The sequence below is a fragment of the Pteropus medius genome, unplaced genomic scaffold (genome assembly GCF_902729225.1).
Source record: "Pteropus medius unplaced genomic scaffold, Ma_sr-lr_union100, whole genome shotgun sequence".
Taxonomy (NCBI): Eukaryota; Metazoa; Chordata; class Mammalia; order Chiroptera; family Pteropodidae; genus Pteropus; species Pteropus medius.
In genome coordinates, this window is record NW_024344374.1 from 5,162,159 (window position 1) to 5,183,005 (window position 20,847).

Sequence of the window (20,847 nt, forward strand, 5' to 3'; positions counted from 1 at the left end):
ATTTTATGTGTGAGACTTTAGCATCAATGGATTTGGGTACCTGTGAGGGTCCTGGAACCCAATCACCCAAAGATATCAAGGGACAACTGTATAGAACAGTGGTTCCCAAAACTGGCTGTGTGTCAGTTATTGGGGAAATCAATTCATAACAGGTTGCCTATTTTAAAATTACAGATTACATCAGAATTAGTGAATCAGAACCTCAGGTGGTTGGGAGATTCTACTGTAGCCTATTTAGGGGCTAGAATTTGGGAGTGGCTGACTTGAGACTCCATAAAATTCAGAATGACTGAAAAGTTAATAAAAATAGTGGAAAGAATAAGACTTAGTCTTTTACTTGAAACTGTTGGCACCGTCTTTACAGGTAGCTCCATTTTTGCACGGTTCACTGAGACACTCATCCATGTTTTTTTCACACCGGGTACCCCAAAATCCAGGTGGGCATTTGCAAAAGAACCTCCCAACCTGATCTTCACAGATTGCATTATTTAAGCATGGACTTGACTGGCATTCATTGACTTCTGTTTCACAGTGCAGGCCTGGGGATGGATGAGAACAAGAAAGAGCCCAAATGTTAATCCCTAGAAGAACTGTGATCAAAGTGTTGACTTCTTGGAGGACGCTGCTTCTCAATGGAGGCTGCAGAGCCAGTGGCCTATCCAACTGGTTTGAGATCCATTCTTTAATGAGCTCTGGATTGTATAAATCATCTTAGGACTGCATTTTTGATCATCTACTCTTTTGATCTTATGTCTTTCTGAAACTAACATTAGAAATGGACATCTAATTGAGATAAGCTTAAAAAAGAAAACTAGCAAATGTAGTACAAAATTTTCCTGGTTTTTTGACTGTGTCTCTTTTCCTTCACTGTCCATTTTCTTTTTTTGGATTTCCTCTTTATGAATTAAATGTGTGTGTGTACACACATACATACATATATAAACATATATTTAACCACAATATTGAGCATCCATTTGCTATGTGATCTTGCTAGATTTATTTCTATTTCCTTCTTGAATGTTTGTCTTAGCATGTAAACTGTCTTCTTTCTTTCTCTGTCTCTGTCTCCCTGTTTCTTTACAAATACACAACACACACGAAGATATTATTTTTTTCTGAACCATCTGAGAGCAAATTGCAGATGTGATGCCCTTTTATCTCTAAATATTTCAGTGAGAATTTCCTCAAAAATAAGGACTTTCTCTTATATAGTCACAGCACATTTATAAAACCGGAAAATTAGCATCAACATATACAATGTTAGTAAATGCAATAATTTGTGGTGCTTTACAAGACTTTTAAGACAATATAGGAAGAATGGAAACATCTTACCTATGTATCCTTTCACACACGTGCAGTGATAGCCAGCCAAGCCATCAACACAAGTTCCTTGATTTAAACAAGGACTGGAGCTACACTCATTTATATTTTCTTCACACAGTTGACCTGCAAAGAATCATAGAATATTTGAGCTGGAGAAAACCTCAAAGAAATTTAAGACTAATAGTTTTCAAGCAAGTTGTTCAGGTATATGTGCAGAACAACTGGAAATCACGGGCAACATATTTGAGAAAATTCTGCTTTTTGCCAAGCACATCGAAATAACATATTTTCTTTCATTCAGCCAACTGCAAACATCTTCTAACCACAAATTTGACATTTTCAGCATGCACTGGAAAATGACAACCATGAAGACCTAAGCATTTTTTAGTTAAGAAAATAAATATAATTTTGTTTAAACATTTTTATCATATTGTTTGTTCGTCTCTTTCTGAGTTTCTTCCTTAAGTCTTTAACATGACTTATTTATCTAATAGTTGCAGGTCTGTTCCCTTAAACAACAAATCTCTAATACCTCCACCCACCAGCCCCTGGCAACGACCATTCTATGCTGTTTCTATGAGTCTGGCTTTTTTAGATTCCACACATATGTTAGATCAAACAATATATATTTTTCTCTGTTTGACTTATCTCACTTAGCATAATGCCTACAAGTTTTATTCTTGTTATTATAAATGGCAGGATTTCCTTCTTTGTTATGGCTGAATAATATTCAATTATATAAATATAAATATATATATATATTTATCCATCTATCCTTTGATATATACCTAAGTTGTTTCCATATTTTGGCTATTGTGAATAATGCTACAATGAACACAGGGCTGCAGATATCTCTTTGACATAATGATTTCATTTCCCTTGGATAGATACCCAGAAATGGGATTATTGGATTATATAGTAGTTCTATTTTTAATTTTTTGAGGAATCTCCATACCGTTTTCCATAGTGGCTGTACCAATTTGCATTCCCATCAACAGTGCACAAGGGTTCACTTTTCCCCAGGTCCTCGCCAAAACTGTTATCTATCTTTTAATAACAGCCATCCTAACAGGTGTGAGGTTATATCTCATTGTGGTTTTGATTTTCGGCAATGAAATTTTAACAATTCCAAGGTTTATACTGTAAAAACAAGACACTTTCCCCTTACCTGTGTAACCAGATGGGCATTCACAAATGAATTCCCCAACTTGGTCTTTACAAATTCCATTGTTGAGGCATGGCAGTGAGCTGCATTCATTGATGTCTATGCCACACTTTAAGCCTAAAATGCAAACCAAACACTGAAGAACAATCAAAGAGAGAGAGAGATTAAGAGAAACAGAATCATGACCATTTAAAGGTAATTATCCCAATAACCAGAATTTATAGCAAATGGTGGTGGTGAAGAAAAAACCCATCTTTCTTAAGTACTACCATCTAGTTAAGTATATAATAATGGTACTGCCTCTTTCTAAACAGATTTAAGAGATCCTCATAAGGATACATAAAAGATAGCACAGATTCCCAGTTAGAAGTAGGGTGGGTGGGTGGGTGGGGGGAAACCTGGAAACCTGGAAGTATAAAATAGAGCCAGGGATTAGGTAATTCCAAAGTATGAACTACAAAATCAAATACACTTGCTACCAAGGTCACTTGGCTGAGTGGTAGGGGTGGGGTTAAATCATACCAGATCTCAACTCACATGCCAGGTGTCCCAGAGTGGGACTGCATCTGCATCTAAGGTTATCTATGGGTTTGCTCTGCCAGAAACCATGTTCCTTCTCTATGCTACGGGGTCTCACAGTGTGGACCCTGAACCAATAGCATCAGCATCACCTGGGAACTTGATAAAAATGCATATTCTCAGACCTTCCCCAGACCTACTGGATCAGAAATTCTGGGATACTGGTATGACAATCTCTGTTTCAATAAGCCCTCCAGACGATTTTGATGCACATCAATACTTCGGAACTACTGTCTTACATTATCTTTTTTTCTCAATCACCACTCATCTATAAAATTCCTGGACAAGATCCACTAATTCTTATGGAACGTCATGACAAAAATTTTTATAAAAGTTGAAACATGCATGCCCATGCATGAACAAGCTATAAGGGGAATGCCAATATTCTTGAAAGCCCCAAGCTATATTTTATTTTCTGACTTTCCTTTTGTTTTTTGTTTTTTTGTGGTAAATTCTTTTCTTTAAATATTATTTTTTCCATTAAAAAACTTCATGTTGCTTGCACAAAATTTGGAAAATGAAAAAACTTAATTTCTGGAAGAAAATAAAATTATTTTAAATAAATTGCAATTTCAAGATATAGTTCATTTCCTCTCAAAAATTATGTTTCTGGACTGAACTAAAATGCAGACCAAACGTAATTCTTACATAATTCCTACATGATCAAGTCTAAAGTGGCTATTTTTCTAAGCACAGCTTCCAGAAATATAAAAACAAAGCAACAAATCACTGCTATTCACAAGAACTTACACTAGTGTGAAGTAAATGAAGAAAAGTGGAGTTTGTTTAAAAATGTTTATATTGGACAATCTGCTCTATGTTGAGTGTCATGCATTTAATTTGTTAGAATGAAACCTTGGACATGGCCTCTGGAACTGTATTCCAGTTTAAAATGTGAGTTATGATGTGACCTTTCCACTGAAAGCATAATTCTTTATTCTTCCTCTAAAATGTGTAAAGAAAACTGTAATTTGTATATCTTTTACCACCTATTGGTTTATCTTATTCAACCAAATTTTTGTGCATTGATATGGCCTAATGTATCTTACAGGGTTTATTTTTAATGTTCTTAAGTTTGATACTGTAAGTCACAATAATTTCATATGAAAAATATATTAAAATTTGCATTTCTCTATGTTACCTGTATATCCAGGTGGACAGAGACAAACATAACCACGCCCAAGCTGTTGGCAGGTTCCACTATTGTGGCAGGGGTTTAAGAAGCATTCATGGAAAACCTGCCAGTGGCAGAAAAGAAATCTGTCAGAGACAAAACCCTCTATTCATTTCAAAGCAATCCTGACTAGGGAGTTAGAAGGTTGGCAACATTGGATAGCTTGTTCCTGTTTCCAGGCAAGTTTACTCAAGCTAACTGGACTGCACCTGCATAACGCTGGTACCTATCATATATGGGCATAGGTGATATATATTATTAAGTGATGTTCTGGTAAACTCAAGCAGTGTTTCTAAACATGGGCTGCACATAAGCATCCATTTGAGGTGTTTTAAAAGTATACTAAGGATGGCGTGCCAACCCAGACCAGCTAAATCAGAATCTCTGGGAGTGGGATCTGTGCACCATTATTTTCAAAAATTGACCAGCATATTCTAATACATCTCCAGGGTTGATAGTCACAGCTCTAGAAGTTCTTACAAATTTCTATGTCCACTAGGCTTAGTTTTAAATATGACGTATGAAGTCCCTTACAAGTCAGTATGTTTGGACAAGGCTATAGGAAATTGAAATAAGAAATAAAACATTATCCTCCTTAAAAATACTTAAAGCCAAAAGATTTATCATGACACTAGGCAGGGTGAATTCAGAGTAATGGCTGAATCTATCAAAATAATCGATCTTAACTAATATTTAAAAAGATAGAAAGCAATTTAGTTATGTTCATGAGTTATGCTTAGTTTTCTTAAACCCACACCTCACCCCACTAAATGATTATTTTTTGCTGGCAAAACATTTTAAAATAATTTTTATGGAAATTGAGTAACTCTTCCTGCCAAAAAGAAAAAGTCCAAATGCCCTTACTCAAATGATGGGTTATGCTTGTGGTAAGTTAATTACTAGTAAATCTTCACATCTACACATTCTCTATGACAGACATTGCTGGGGGGAAAAATCCCATATTTGGTACTTAGAACTCCTAATTCTGAATTTTTGGAAAGTTCTTATTAGAAGTTACGTATATGTACAATTATTCATTGATAATATTCATGAGTCTTGATTACTTAAAGTTTCAACTCTGGTAGGTTTCCTCTGTGTGACATGTAAAGACAAACTGTTTTCCAAACATTTCACTAGAGAAAATTTTATATGTAGAAAATAGACTTGCCTGACTAACTTCATACTTTGTTTCGATATTTCCAGGAGAAGTAAGGGGTACCATACTTTCCTCTGCTGCTGAGAAAGTTGAACCAAAACCTAATAAAATAGGAAGACATTAGAGAAACATTTTAGTGTGTGGTAGATATTGCCAATATGTAGACTCTATTTAAGTCCTACGGTCAAGATTCTGGTTCTCAGAGTAGGCAAAACCACATACATTTTGTTTTAGTGACACTAAAAATTAAGACAACAGAAATGGATGGGCTATATCATTAAACTCTACACTCTTAGAAAAAAATCGGAAGTTATCGAGTTCAACATTCCCAAATTTGAGACACTGTCATCAAAAAGACATCAAAAGGACAATTTAACAAATCCAGAAACCCAAATCCACTGAAAATATTAATGCAGAGCTGAAGCTGAATATTGTGACCACAGAGATAAGCACAAATCTCTAATAAAAGATTATGTAGAAATGAAGTAAATCATCTTACTGGAGCAATCTGTGATGGATCTGGCACCAGAGAAGGTTGTAGTTCCGTAAAAGGGACAAGATAAACAGAAGGACTTCCCCAAATTGGGTTGGTAGTAGTCTCGAGGACATGGATGACAGGGCATTAACCCAGAACGAGAGAATTCTCCTACTGGACAAGGTACTGCAAAGGTAAAAACAAACTATTTGTGCCTTGAAACAACACACCCTACATTTAAAAGAAATTTGTTTAACTTTGGTTGTAAAAGAGCCACTAAATTGCTAATATATGCTCCTGTGTATATTTAATACCCAGACCATTTTATCACCCTGATAAATGTTTTGTGTGTTTTTCCTTTCTGTCTTTAAGAACACACATTAACTCGATAAAAATTAGAATTGGTCATATAATATTGTATTCTGATTTTTCTACTTAACATTATAAGCATTTACCAAATCACTCCCCAAATTATTAAATAACATGGTTTTGAATAAATGAGAAATATTACATTCCACTGACATACCATAATTGATCTAACATTTCCTTTACTATTGGATAGTTAGGTTGATTCTATTTGGTTGCTATTGTAAATGATGCTGACACAAAAGTTAGACATAAATTTTGTATATAGCTTCAATTATTTCCTGGGGAATAAAAGTTAAATTTGAATAGTTGAATAGTTAAAGATATGAAAAATTTAAAGACATCAATATATAATGTCAAATCACTAAAAAAAAGTTTCAATTTATAGTTCTGTCAGCAGTATGTGAAATGCTCTTCTTACTACATGTTTGTCAGCAATGGTAATGATTATTAAAATTTTTGAAGGTGAAAATGGAATTGCACTTATTTTAATTTGCATTTTGATGATAAATGAAGTTGCTTTTAAACAATGTTTATTGGTGATTTTTATTACTCCTATATAGTTGTCTATTATTTATTATGTGTGTATGTGTGTGTGGGGGAGATCTTTCCTTTTATTTTTAAACATTTTAATGTCATTTTGTTAGACATCCTTCTTGTAAGCAACACTGAATAAAAATTTGAATATTGTTATTTAATCAAATCTGAAGTTCTCCTGCTAATAATCGGTGGAATATTAACCAAATAAGAAAATAGCCTCAAACATAACATGAGTCCGGATTTTCTTCAATACGTTTCTGTTACATGTGGCAAAGGGACAATGGATAGACTACCCACGACTAATTATTGGGTTGGGGTTTTAGACTTCAACTCAAACATGAATTTAGGTGGAGTGTGTTCGTTCTTTGTATAAACTAGTATCATCTGTGTGAGCCCTTAAACCCTTATAAACAGCAAAGTACTAAAACTATTAAGACTTGTCTACATAAATTTAAGTATAGAAGATAGCACATGAGGATGTAGCTATTTAGGATATCAAGGTACTTATCATTTAGGTTTTAGATTCTTGATAATAAAAATTAGTACAACAGAAATAATTAGAAAGTGGTTGAAAAATTTAGAGATGCACTTGAAGTTAAAGGGAGCAGGATACTCCAGGTAATGGCATCTCTTTTTTACTGGTATGACGATAAACATTAAATAAACAGTAAAATGTTTGTGGTAACCTCAAGACATTTAGATCAATGTTTTTAAGGAGAAACAACCAGTCAAACATTTTTCATATCTAACTGACAAAAAGGAGTCAAATCAAGAGATGGCAGAAAATATAGTATTAATGTCTATTTAGAAAAATATTTCTTGTGGCTATTTAGAAAATATTTCATGAATATATTTGTTAGAGTCATGAAAAGTGTTAAGCTCTATCTTTTCACCAAGAATAAATTAATCTACACTTGTTACTAAACCTCTAGAGCTCTAGGAAGGGCTTTGCATAAAAATATTATAAACTTGTTCATTTTAAAATGGGTTTTCTGAATCTCAAGTTTCCAAAAATGATTGCCTATTTGAAAAAGCTACCTTCTAAACAGCTAATTAGTTAATTGAAAGCATAAATCTTCCATTGGTACAGGTATAAAAATTGCTGTTTGAGAGAATATCTATGAGTGTGGATAAGCTAAAAACATAAATTCTGTCAATAAAATCCAAGATGTTATAATGAATTAATCTGTTTTTTACATATAATTTTTTTCAGTGCAAACTTACCCACAAAAAAAAGTCTATGCCCTAAACACTGACATACTGTCAAAAAATATACTGAGATATAATAATAATAAAACCTTAAGATAAAAGTCAATAAGCCACCTGGCTTCTCAAAATTACTAGCATGCTGTGTTGTCTATATTTTGCTTTTTGGGATAGAAAATATAAAATAAATTTTCATGTGAAAATTAGTTTAAATTATATTCCAAGGGCAGACCGTTGTCATGAGAAATATACTTTTTAGAAGTGGACAATCAGCATTTAATATATTATTTATATATTCAGTAAATATATATATGTATATACACATACATATAACATGCATGTAAAAAGATACACATATATATAATAATGGCACTATCTAGTATATAATACAGTATTACACATGTGCACATGCGCACGCACGCACACACACACACACATACATATACATATGCAACTCCTAATGGACTAATGTCATAAGAAAAGAAGGGAGAAAGTTTCATTTTGAATCTTGGCCAAAGAAACTGGTTTCTGAGTCAAGAAAATGGAATAAAATCTGTCTAACTTCTTTAATGTGAGAGAGAGAAAGGGTGGGGGGGAAAGATCTAAGTATGTCAAAAGTGATATTGAAACAGAATTAAAAATAGAGCACTAGAGCACTCAAATAACCAGGGAAAAATGTAATCCCACATGTCTGTTCTCTGATAGTGTTAAGGACAATGTGTACAGCCCTGGAGCCAAGTAGATTTTGCCTTTTAAATGGGTTTCCTAAAACAAGGTCAGAGGTCACTGACTCTCCTTTTAACTTTATCCCAGAGGGTTAGGGTAAGATATGCTGTCATCCCGTTCCAAAACAATCTCTACTTCTCCTATGGGATCATATGTAAACAACACCATCATCAAAAAATCATATGTGGGAGTTATTCCGATAAAAATCATTAAAAAAAATGAAAAAATTTCAGACTTTTGAGTTTGTAACCACAGACCCAAGAATATTTAAGTCTAAGAAGTAATCAAAGATGAAATGTATAAAGCACATAATATTACTTTAACATAGTTATTACTTAAATATTATTACTTAAATATAATCGCTATATTGATTAATGATATTTTAAGTGAAACATGCTAAAGAATGTAAAAAAATCTTAGAATAAGGTAAACTGTACAACATGCCCATAAAAATGAATCAATACAGTAAGAAATCAAAGAAAAAGAAAGCAAGGAAAGAAAGAAAAAGAAGAGAAAGAGGGAAAGGGAACTGAAAAGTAAGAGTTTTTAAAATACGCAAGGGACCGTTTTAGAACTCATATGAATTTAAGGTAAAATGGTGTTTATGCAGCACCGCGGGGAAGAGTGCTGACTTCTGTCATTTCCAGTTCTCACTCATGACAAGCAGAATGTGGTTAAACTCGTGCTAGGAATAATAGAAAATACGGCAGTTACCAGAAGTTTGGAGACTTTCTGGGAATTATAATTGCTTAATTGCAATAATTTGGTATTAGACGAACCCCAGTGCTTATTTGGAAAGCTCAAGGAGAAAACTTGTCAACTACAAACTCATTTCACTGTAAAAATCCTAGTTGCTTTTGTGGTTGGAGAGAGGGAGAGAGAAAGAGAATTTTTTACTGCAGATTTTCTCCCAAAATTAGTTTGTATACTGACAAAATAAGAGTCTGTAATAGATCTATTTCAACTATTATGTGAAGCCTTGCTTGACTTCTAATTAAACCTCCCCCCCGCCCCGCAAAAAAAAACCCACAAAAAACCCAAAGCTGGTATTACACAACAGACGTGGTTTGAGTTTCAATTAGGTTCTTGTTAAATTCTCAACTCTTCAGTGAAACACTGGGTCGATGAATACTACACACTCAATTCCTCAGGTCTAAAAGACTTTGTCTACCATGATACTACTAGACTGAGATAATTTTAACAGATGGAGTACATAAAAATCTATAATTCATTGTATGTGTTCCCTGTAGCACTTAACTAATGAGGACTACATCTCCCAGGATACAATGCTGGACACCGCCCTGCCCACTACTACACTCAAAGGTATTAAGCAGTTGTTTCCTAGGAATCTGTCTCTAATTAATTGCAGATGTATATATGACTGGCATGCAATGAGGGTGGGAGAGGTATGCATGTGTGTGCGTGTGAATGTGTGCATGCATGTGTATGCATGTGTGTGTTCGTGTGTGTGTATGTGTAGCTTGAGAGAAATGGGGAACCAGCAGACTGGCTTCTTAGAAATGTCACTCACTCAACAAGGGAACAGCTTTTTGATTCTGCGATTGCCATAGACCTTAGATTTTTAAATAAGGGGATGGAGAATGAGGAGGATACAAAAATTTTTTAAAAGTCATCTTTCAGTCATGCATGCTTGTTCTGTTCCCAGTGAAAGAGCAGAGGGAGGCCAACAACTTTTTTTAATCCAGGTCCACTGATTTTGCAAAGTGGTTGCAGATTTTTTGGGAATTTCTGATAATAGGCTGACCCTGATTTCATTCCTACTTTCATAATCATTCTAAATTTTCATCTTTTATTTTTCTTTTTGCCTTCCAGTTTTTACACTGCTGGAAACCTGTACTTAGTAGGGACATTAGAATGATTTGAAGGTTGGAACTCATCTTTTTATGTAAACCAGTGGTTCTCAACATGTTGTCCCTGGACCAAGTAGAATCAGCTTTACTTCAAAACTCATTAGAAATGCAAATTCTCAGGCCCCTAATCAGACCTGAATTAAAAACTGTGTTTTAACAAGTCCTACGTACTGACGTCTGAGAACCAAAATTAATTTATTCAACTTTTCCTGTTACTGTAGAATCACCTGAGGAAACTTAAAAAGAAAACCAGACAATTTAAATCAGAATGTCTGGGGCTGGAGATTGGGCTTCAGTATTTTTAAAATACTGATATAAATGTGCAGTTGATTATAATGTGCAGGCAGAGTGGATAAGCACTCATGAAAATCTTCAATTGTAGAGAATGAAATGTCATAATTCATAGAATGTACTTTTAGAGTTTCAAGGCAGGACCTCATTTTATAAATGAGGAAACAAAGTTCCTAGTTGAGATGTACTCTACCACCTCATGAAGCCACATGTTTAATCCTCTTGAGGCCTAGTAACAAGTCCTGTACTTCTTTGTGTTCTTAATTGCATTAGCACAGTGTTTATATTGCGGGTGTTTATACTTAAGTATTGGCTGGCTGAATAAAAGGAAACACTCTATGAAGAGACAGTTATTTATATTCTTTACACACAGCAGACACATGGTTTTGCTGAAAATATTCCACTCCTTCACGTATAGAACCTAGTAGGTTTGAAGAAATATCAATGTCTAAGGCTCAGATAACCTCCACAAGCAGAAATGTCCATGGCTCCTCTTTTCACAGTTGAAGTGTTTCCTGGACATGGGAGGCAGCTCCTGGCACGAAATTCTGGCTGATAACTGCCCAGCGGACATGATTCACAAATCTCAAGCCCATTTGATGAGTAGGTGCCTTGTTTACACTGAGCTAAAAAGAAAAAATAATATGGTTAATAACAATGACATTAAGTTGTATAAAATTAGCACTGTCTGGGATAGCGTTTTCTGCATTTTTATTTTAGGACAGAATGAGGGACACAAAGAACTCCAAGCATACACATTGTATTTTAGACTTCCCAATGCTTCTGTATACTAGTAAGTTTTAGACTCGTTTCCAGTTACTTCTTTCACTATCCAGCACAGTGTTTGACACACAAAAAGTATAAATAAATATTTTTTGAGTGAAGTTAGACATCTGCAGCTCAGAAAGTCACTCTCATAAGAACAAGCTGTGCATGGGGAACTTGTCCTTGCACAAGTTCTCACCTTGTACACCGTTCTCTTGGGTGATGGAAACAAAACCCCAAATTGGGCTAGAGCCTCATAACTAAGCTGGCACCTTTGTAGCTCTAAATAAGAACTGGTCCTCTTACCTCTTCCTATCTACAAACACCATTTCATTTGATGGCTGGTGGAAGAGAAAGTAAAAATAGTCTTTGCACCAGGCCCAGAGAGGTTAACTGAGCAACTTTCTAAAAGTCATTGCAATGGTTTTGTAGTAGAGGAAGACTAGGACCAGATCCTCTGACTTCAAGTGTGCTGTCCTTTCCCTTTGCCCTTGACCTCCAAATGATGCTTTGTCAGCATTGCTAACATTTTTAGTGCACTGCCAATCACTCAGTGCTGCTCTCAAGTTTATATTTGCCATTACACTTGCATTGGCAACAACAGCAAGGAGGCATGATTTTGAAATTCCTTCTTTTAGTGCCTTACTGTAACTTCAATTAGGAAAGAAAACTTTCCATCAGGAACGTTCATTGAGAATAATAGTAAAATATTTTGAAAATATTGACTATTTTGTTAGCAAGAATAGATGCATATATATCTGTTGTTATTAATTTCCAAGTAAACAGAGTTGATCTCATGAAATCAAATATTATTCTAATAAAAAGCAACCTAATGATTACTAAGTGTTATAAAAGTCTTTTCTACTAAAGTGAGTTTCAATGAAAAAGTCCAGGCTAACTGATGAATATAGACTGGAATTATTGACAATGGAGGCTAACTTAGAGCAACAGAGTGTTCCAAAAGGAAAGATAAAATTAAAGTGTAGCAAACATTCAAGTAATATTTTATAATTGAAAGAAAAAATATAATGCAATTGCTTTCGGTAATGCTCTTACTTCATCCTATTTGCCATTTTGATTTCCTAACTGGAGACAAAAATTCAGGCTTCTGTTCAAAACGTGCATGAAGTCTCTACCTTTACATTCTGAGATGCTTCTCGAATGGAGATATTCAGTGTGAGTCCCAGCTGGACAGAGTTTGCATTCAAGCTGCCCTTCTTCATCTTGATAGGAGCCCATCAAGCAGCTTTCACAGATAGAACGCTCCAGAGAAAAGTGGGTTCCCAATGGGCAATTGACTGAAGAAAAAACAAACAGGAAACACCAAATATAGTGAACAACAGGAATGGGTTTTTTTCTCATAAGGCATGAAAGTAATAAAGCCTGCTTCCAGGTTTATAGGTAAAAATTTCTGCTAGAAGTTTACTTACAAGATAAACCTTCCAAAAATATATTCCTAGAAACCAACAGGAGGCTATTTTTAGAAAATGCAAATTCTTGTTGACCACGCTTAGGGTTTATATAATGGAGGCTTTAAATTATGGGTTAAAATGACAATAAATTAAAAGATCCTGGGAAACACACGGTAACAAAGAGAAGGCCACTGGAAGAAAAGGCTACAACAAGGAATGTTTAGGTTGATTTGAGACTTTGAGGTTTTAAAAGTGGGTTCCTAGCTGTTCCTCTGAATGGTTCCCTTTATAAAACTGGCTGCTTATCTACTACAGCATCATTTCTAGAAACAAAAACAAGCTAAGATGGTGGTGAGCATGTAACAGGTGAGTTAAGCAGATCCTTGTCTCTGCTTGCAGGAATTACTGCCCACTGAAGGCAAGTTCAGGCATCCTCGGAGCCAAGGCCCTAAGGAAAAGGCCAATTTTAGGACCTTTCTTCCTTGGAGATTTGGCTTACTCTTTGCCAGGCATGGAGTGATTCAGAATTTTTGAGACCAAAATGGAATGTTAAATCTCACCAAGAGGCTGCTAGCAAGGGTCATATTCTTATAGAGAGTGCACTTGAAATGAGTACCTCAGTGATTCTGAGGTGCGAAAATGTGTAAGAATACCTAGGAATGTACTAAAATGCAGATTCCAAGGCCCCATTCCCAAAGTGCCAGCTGCATTAATTCTGGGATGGGGGCCTGAGTCAAGATGCATTTATTTCAACAAGTACTTCAGGTGATGCTGACACGGGTCATCTGAAGACCACACTGAAAATGTGGAAAATAGGCCAAGGTGCTTTCTGAGTTTTACTCACAGGGTGGGGAGGAAATGAGAGCAGGCTCAGAATGACAATTTTAATGTGCTTGTTGGGCTGAATTGATCACACCATGAAAAAAACCCAGCTGGTCTCTCAGAATAGCAGCACTAAGAACTGTCGAAGGAGGTTTTCCAACCAGGACGCAAGACCCCACGCCTACGGGGAGGTGAACACAAGACTCGTGTCATTTGGTGCAGCTGAGCGTACAGACTGTAGTTAGTGGAGATTCTACTATCTATAAATAATGACTTTTTAATGGGAAACAGGCTGGAATTGATCCAGATTGTGACAATCTAGAATAAGGGTTAAAGTTAAGGGGTGGGGAGAGAATGGGGAGTGACTGCTTAATGGGTACGGGGTCTCCTCTGGGGGTGATGAAAATATTTGGGAACTCTGACAGAGGTGATGGTTGAACAATATTGTCAAAGCACCACTGACCTGCACCCGTTTAAACAATTAGTTCTGTGCTATGGGAACTTGGTGTTGGTTGCCCGAGTGGGAATCTTAGTGACAGCATTCACGGTCTTAATGGGGTTGGGCTTACTGGGTAAGTTCTTAGCCTCCCTGGCTTCAGTTTTCTCATCTGTAAAATGGACTTGATCATAATGGTACGTCATAGAGTAGGCCAACAGGATTAAGCACAAGATGTGCTGAGCCAGCCTCCAGAAGTGGTCAAAATGAGTTTTTGTTAGAGCTGCCGTTGAAAGCCGTGAAGTCTACAAATCCATAAATTAAATTAAGATTTGAGTCCCTCACCTAAAATAGTTCTCTTGTCCGAACAATAGTGGTTATTAAGACTTTTGAGACAAAATAGTAATAATAACAACCACGCGACGATAGAGAAATGTATGTTTCGCTTCAATATCTGTTATAGTTGCAAAACGACTCTACCCATCTCATTTAACCCAATGTGTACCACATATTTTTGATTGCAGGGAGAAGTCTTACCACACATACGCCCTCTGAGCACTGAGCCTGGTCTGCAGAAGAGGAAAGCCTTTTCCGTTTCTAAAGAATTGCTGTCGGGTACAAGAATTTCAGATGCGAGCTGAAAGGTATACAAGGGATCTTCCTTGAGGGTCCTTTTCAGCTGATTTGTGATAGTCTCCAACGTCTTAATGAGTCGTTGCTGATTTTCCATTTCGAGGGTATCGTTTCTCTCATCAGGTAATGGCACGCTACCTGAGATAAAAACAAAATAATATAAAACGTAACACAGAGTGTTTCAAGAGGCAATTTGTAGTTAGTTTTTACCAAAAAGAAATGATACATTAAAAACCTTCCAGAAAAAATAAACTCAACCACTACTGACTAAGCAACTAGTACACAGATAATATCAATGACAATAGACTTTGTTTTAATCTTTCTCTCAGATGCTGGATCTGCATCTCCTTTTTGTGGATGCAGGAATATTATAACATATTCCTATTAAATTCTTGCTTTTTAGAAGCATGCCTTAGTTCATCATGCCAAGATGAGAACAAAACAAAATGCTTGCTGATGTGAGAACCAAAAAATAAATATGTGATATTAAATTGCAAAAAATGACAAGACTTAAATTTGATTGCGCTCTCTTCAGTTCCAGGGTCATGTCCCGGTAATGAGAACAAATGGAAAATTTGAAAAATAGGTTTCCAACCAAGAATTTCACATAATATTACGTTTTTCAAATAGTTTGTCCTTACCTGTGATGTTAAAAACTAACTTAATTTTATGGTCAGTTAATGGGGCACTTCTTTTAATCCGTGAAGATCTGGCTTTGCCGGCACCCGTGGGTGTTTCTTGCACAGCGTCCAAGAAGTCATCGTAAGAGTAATCCAGCCTATTAGCTGCACCCCAGCCACCTGGTCCTGGACATTTGGGGCATTGAAATAAATGATTCTACAGCTGCACCATCATCAGCATTTAGTTTCTAACGTTAAGCCACAAGTCAAACTGTCCTTGACCATTGCTTAAATTGCCCATAATGCACCATATACGGAGTTTCATCTATAATCTTATGCTGTAATTTTATGCACTTCATACTAAATTTAGATTACCAATGGATTAATTACATTAAAAGTAGAAAGAAAAGTTTCTATGGAGTTATATAGGCATTTAAACCATTCTATGCTTGACTTAATATCCTAGCTTTAGAAGTGAATAGGGGGGTGGGTGCGGAATTTTAATCAATTCCTATTTCCCTTCGGGGTTTGCTCCATTCTTTTTTTATATCAGCTTCATTTTACATGTGTAACTATTTTAAATTAATGGCTTAACTGCAATTTAAACTGAATGCCATATGAAAAATGCTGTTAGAACTTTATTACTATTCTCTTCTAAGGCAGCATATCAATATTTGAAAGTGCCTTCGTTTTCTTAGTTTTTATCATCCTGAAGAGTTTTGGCTAATAGTTCGAAAGAATTTATTTGAATCCCCAAATGTAATATATCCATAAAGATCTTTAAGCACAGTATCAAATTATTCAGTCATCAAAAAAAATAACTTGATGAATAAATTAATCAAATTCACTTTTCTAGTTTGCCCCCGTCTTCTGGAATTATTTTCTTATTTTGCACATCAATCTTGCAAACTACTGACACTAAATAAATTAATTACCAATCGCGAAGCCATTTTCATAGTCATAATTATATTCAAGGCAATATTTTTTGGTTAGGTCTTCTAGTCTGCAATCAATGTCATCAGCATCACTACAAAATGATGGGACCTGCAAATAAAAAAAATGAGGAGGATAAAATGTCATTCACATCTCCGTGTGCTCTGGAGAAGCCCTCTGCTCCCCAGGCCTTCACATTTCCATCAGCTGGAAGGAGGAGAGGGCTCTAGAGCTCTGCCTGTTCTTGGAAAGGTTCCTGACCCCCCTCCACCCCTTTCCCTCCCTCTGACTGCCTGTGAACCATGAGGATTAATCTCATGCCTCTTATCAAGAAAAGCCCAGGACTCCTGGGATATCTTTTACCTCTGAACTTCTACTCCGTATGGCTGTTTTGATTCCTATTTTCCGACCCCATCTCCCATCTCCAAGTCCTCAAAACCTTCCTCTATGCCTTCTGAAGCTCACAGTCAGTAATCACAGGTAGTAATCAGCAAATCTCCTATTATTTTTGGTACTTCCTCTTTTAATGTTCCCTTCACCTTTGTTCTCAATGAAACCTGATTTCCAGTTTTCTAAAGTGGTAGGCATGGAGGTAGAGGACATGTCTTCCTCACTTCATCGATGCTTTCAGATCAGGCATCTTTTCAAGCCTCACGGTTTTGAAACTTATGGTACCAAGCATACCATACATTGCCCCTCCTGTGGCCATCATCTGTAGGCTTTTCCCATTCTGAGTCACACACTCTCACTTGATTCCTAGAACCTTATTGACTGTCCCTATTATAATTCTTGGTGATTTCTATATCCAGCTAACTAATCCTTCCAATGCCTTGGTTTCTCACTTCATTTTCCTCTTCTGTCTGCCAGCCTTACTTTGTCACTCATTCTCATGGCCATACCCTCAAGACCTCATCATGACCAGTAACTGCACCCTCTTCTACCCCCAGGAACTCAACAATTCATTGGCTTCATCAGACTTACCACCTCTTCACTGTTCATCATCAGCCCCTGATGTCTTCACTTCCTTATTTACCCATCTTAGATTCCATAGTCCATCATCATGAATTACATCCTTGCATGTACCTTCCTCAATTTGTTTATCTAGAGCATTTAACTGTAGTGAAATTAATTGCTCTGCTTTCTACGCACCTGCACTCACATGGTCAATTACAGCTAGAGAGAAAACACAACCCTTATTGCCAACCTTACTATGTTTCTTAAATATATTCATTTATGTTCTCCTAGGGAATTTTCATCTCCCCTCTTCTCAAATCTCCAACAACTCCTCCCAATCCTTACTCTAAGCTGATTATTCTGCATCTTTTTTTCGCTGAGAAAACAGGTGAAGTCAGAAAAAGTGTGTAAAAAGATCTTTTCTGACTTCATTCCAGTCTCCTCAAGCCTCTCTCACACTCTACATCAAATCTACTGTGACTACTAAATCTACTTTCAGAATCTATCCAAAATCTAAGCTACTCTGTTAGGGTAAAATACATGTATAACATGTTTCAGGCCTTCAAGATGCTTGACGCAGCTAAATACATTGTTTTGCTTTTACTGTAATCATTGAAAGAGCCTTTAAAAATGCATTAAAAAGAAAATCCTTTAAATGTTCAATTATCTCATCACAAAATAAATATAGTCTACAATGGCATGTTTGTCATATTTTAAATAATAAAGCAGACATTCTCAAACCACACGAACCCTAAGCTTCTCTGACTTTCTGACTCAGGGTGTTTTTAAAAATTCAAAATGTTTAAATACGGATTAAATTATAATTCACTCTAGAAGGCCAAAGCCTATGAATAATTCTAAATATTAGGAGCAAGTTTGGATCACGAAGAAGAGGGAAATCATTAGGACAAGGAATTTCTGTTGCCGATGACCCAGGGGGCTATGAAAAACTCAACAGCATCCTTTAAAAATGACAAACAATAATGAAATACTACTGACATACCATTTTCCCCAGGGTTGTCTCAAATGCTTCAGAAAACTTCTTCAAAAGATCTGTGTCATCACAACGAGTTGCTTTGTACAGCATCTCAAAGGACTTGAACCCGTGATTTGCAAAACGTTTTACTGGAAAATATTGGGAAAAACAGCTTCAATAGCTTAGTGTTTTCAAAATAAAGATTTAACTTTCCATGGAATAACTATGATTTAGTATCTTAACTCTAACATGATTTGTGGGGTTGTTATAAAAATAAGAGATGACAGTTAAGAAAAGTTTCTAGGCATTAATTAATCATAATAAACCAAATGTAAGCCAAGCAAACACTGTACCCAGTTATCCAGTGATGAATTTCCTTTCATAAATTATTCTTGACTTCCAACCATATGAAAAAGTAGGCATTTAAGGGAAAAACATATATAAAAATGGTTTTTATTATGTTTCTGGGAAAAATCATGGGGGTCAAAGAGATTATACTTTATATTTATAGAAACTTAGAATATATATGTTTATGTTTTCAACCAATAGAAATTTTAAAATTTCTGAATATTATGTGAAATTATATTTCTTAAAAATGTAATTTCACAGAGACAAATTTCTCCTTGGATCAGAAGCTTGTAGGGTTAGACTGAAAATATTCAGAGATAATGCCTCCTGATAGCATCACCATTAAAATCCTATTGTTTCTCCTTACTTCTCCTTACTTCCCAAATTTGGGGAAAAAAAAAAATTGCTCAAGTAAGTATGCTTTACTTTTTTCCCAGGACACTGGCATGTCCCATGGTACTGGATCAAAAATTCACTCCAGATAATATTATTTCCAGTAGACAAAGATATCGTTTTTTTAAATAACAATATTTATTTAAGATTACAGCTTTAAATCTAAACCAGATCTAAAGAATATGTGACTGATGTCTTATTCCATCACATACATTGGTTCTTACTTTAAATATTAGTTCTTCTGAAGACTATGAGAGTGTATGTTAAGTTTAAGTTTACAAGTCAAGAACAACATGCTGACAAGTCTCTTGAGATATTCCTGGTAAATGGCAGTGAGAGGGTCTAGATGGCTTTGTCTTAAACTGAATTTTCTCCTATCGCGATCTAATCAATAACAAGACTCTGGTGGGCTAACATTTTAAAATCGAAGGACAAACGTTTATCTGAAAACATTTCGAATTCATGGCAACATTTTCCACTCACCAAACTTAATCCCTATAGTAAGGTAATTTTCCTTTGTAACGCTTAGAAATGTACACATACAGGCAGACACACATTCACGTATACGAAAGGAGTCCAGAAAAAAATTGAAACTTACTAGCACAGTCTGGCCATTCAGTGGAATATGGTGGCTGCCAGATACCATCTTCATAAGCACAATAATACCTCTCAGTAGACCCTTCTGTGAAATCATAGCCCTCCGAGCAACTTAGTGTGCAGTTAACTCCAGTACTATCTTGAGTACATATAAAATCCCCATTTACAGGTGTAAATGGAACTTCACAGGGAGAACCTGTATAAAAACAATGCATTATTCATATATACTGGTACAGGAAAATTAAATTCCTGGAGTCTAAGTTGAATTATGAAAAGGATTCCTCCTGTCCACCATATTCCTAGAATAACTTTCACCATAAATCCTGTGTGGGATTATAGCAATATTTGCTTTTGATATTATTAGAGGTTGTACATATTTTATGAAAAGCTAAAGGTATTTATTTCTGATTAGAGGTTATTTCTGGCATTCTTTTGGGAAAAAAGTGAAAACTAGATAACACTATATAGCAAATATATTTTCAAATTTGGTCTCCTCAAGCATTCCAATTAGGATCATGACAATAATACTCTGTACCTTAGAGAAAATGTGAATAAAATGTTAATTAAAAGACTATTCTGGAAGAAAATGTTTTTTTTTTCCATCATGAACTGAAGTAATAATAATTAGAAACCTAAAGAAAATCTGTCAGTATTCTAACTTTAAAAATCTACTGCTCGTAGTCTATTTTGTTTCACAAAATAGAGTGCAACAACAGTTTCATATATCAAATGTCAACTAGATTTTTGAAGGCTTATGAAGACAATACCTTTTATGACAATGTGGATGTCACATGTTCTGTTATTGCCTGAGGGGTCAGTGGCTGTATACTTCACTATGGTCTCTCCTTGAGGGAAAAGGTCTCCTGGCGTATGACTTCTTGTAATGACCAACACACCCCCTAGAAAGAAAAGAAGAAATCCAATTTGGGTGTTACCCGTCTTCAGTCACTTTATTAGTCACCTCATTTGATTTGAATTTTCATTTTCTATCTATACAAACCAGCTGGGCATTCGATTTATGCTAATTTGGCCACTAGTAGAAAATAAAAAATGTAATATTTATAGTATGATATAGAAATAGTAGAC

The 20,847-nt window shown here is 35.5% G+C and overlaps 1 protein-coding gene across 2 annotated transcripts in view; it reads right to left on the bottom strand.

Moving 5' to 3' along the window:
* SVEP1 (sushi, von Willebrand factor type A, EGF and pentraxin domain containing 1) overlaps positions 1-20,847 on the bottom strand; it is a 153,353-nt gene that overhangs the window by 61,376 nt on the left and 71,130 nt on the right. For both annotated transcript variants that reach the window (XM_039870681.1, XM_039870680.1), the window contains 14 exons: positions 20,529-20,660; positions 19,763-19,957; positions 18,451-18,572; positions 16,496-16,604; positions 15,582-15,746; positions 14,845-15,078; positions 12,774-12,935; positions 11,337-11,498; positions 5,897-6,058; positions 5,410-5,498; positions 4,209-4,305; positions 2,492-2,605; positions 1,333-1,446; positions 338-539 (listed from right to left, as the gene is read on the bottom strand). In XM_039870681.1, coding sequence (XP_039726615.1) covers positions 338-539; positions 1,333-1,446; positions 2,492-2,605; positions 4,209-4,305; positions 5,410-5,498; positions 5,897-6,058; positions 11,337-11,498; positions 12,774-12,935; positions 14,845-15,078; positions 15,582-15,746; positions 16,496-16,604; positions 18,451-18,572; positions 19,763-19,957; positions 20,529-20,660 — 2,059 coding nt within the window. The remainder of the gene's footprint in view (positions 1-337; positions 540-1,332; positions 1,447-2,491; positions 2,606-4,208; positions 4,306-5,409; positions 5,499-5,896; positions 6,059-11,336; positions 11,499-12,773; positions 12,936-14,844; positions 15,079-15,581; positions 15,747-16,495; positions 16,605-18,450; positions 18,573-19,762; positions 19,958-20,528; positions 20,661-20,847) is intronic.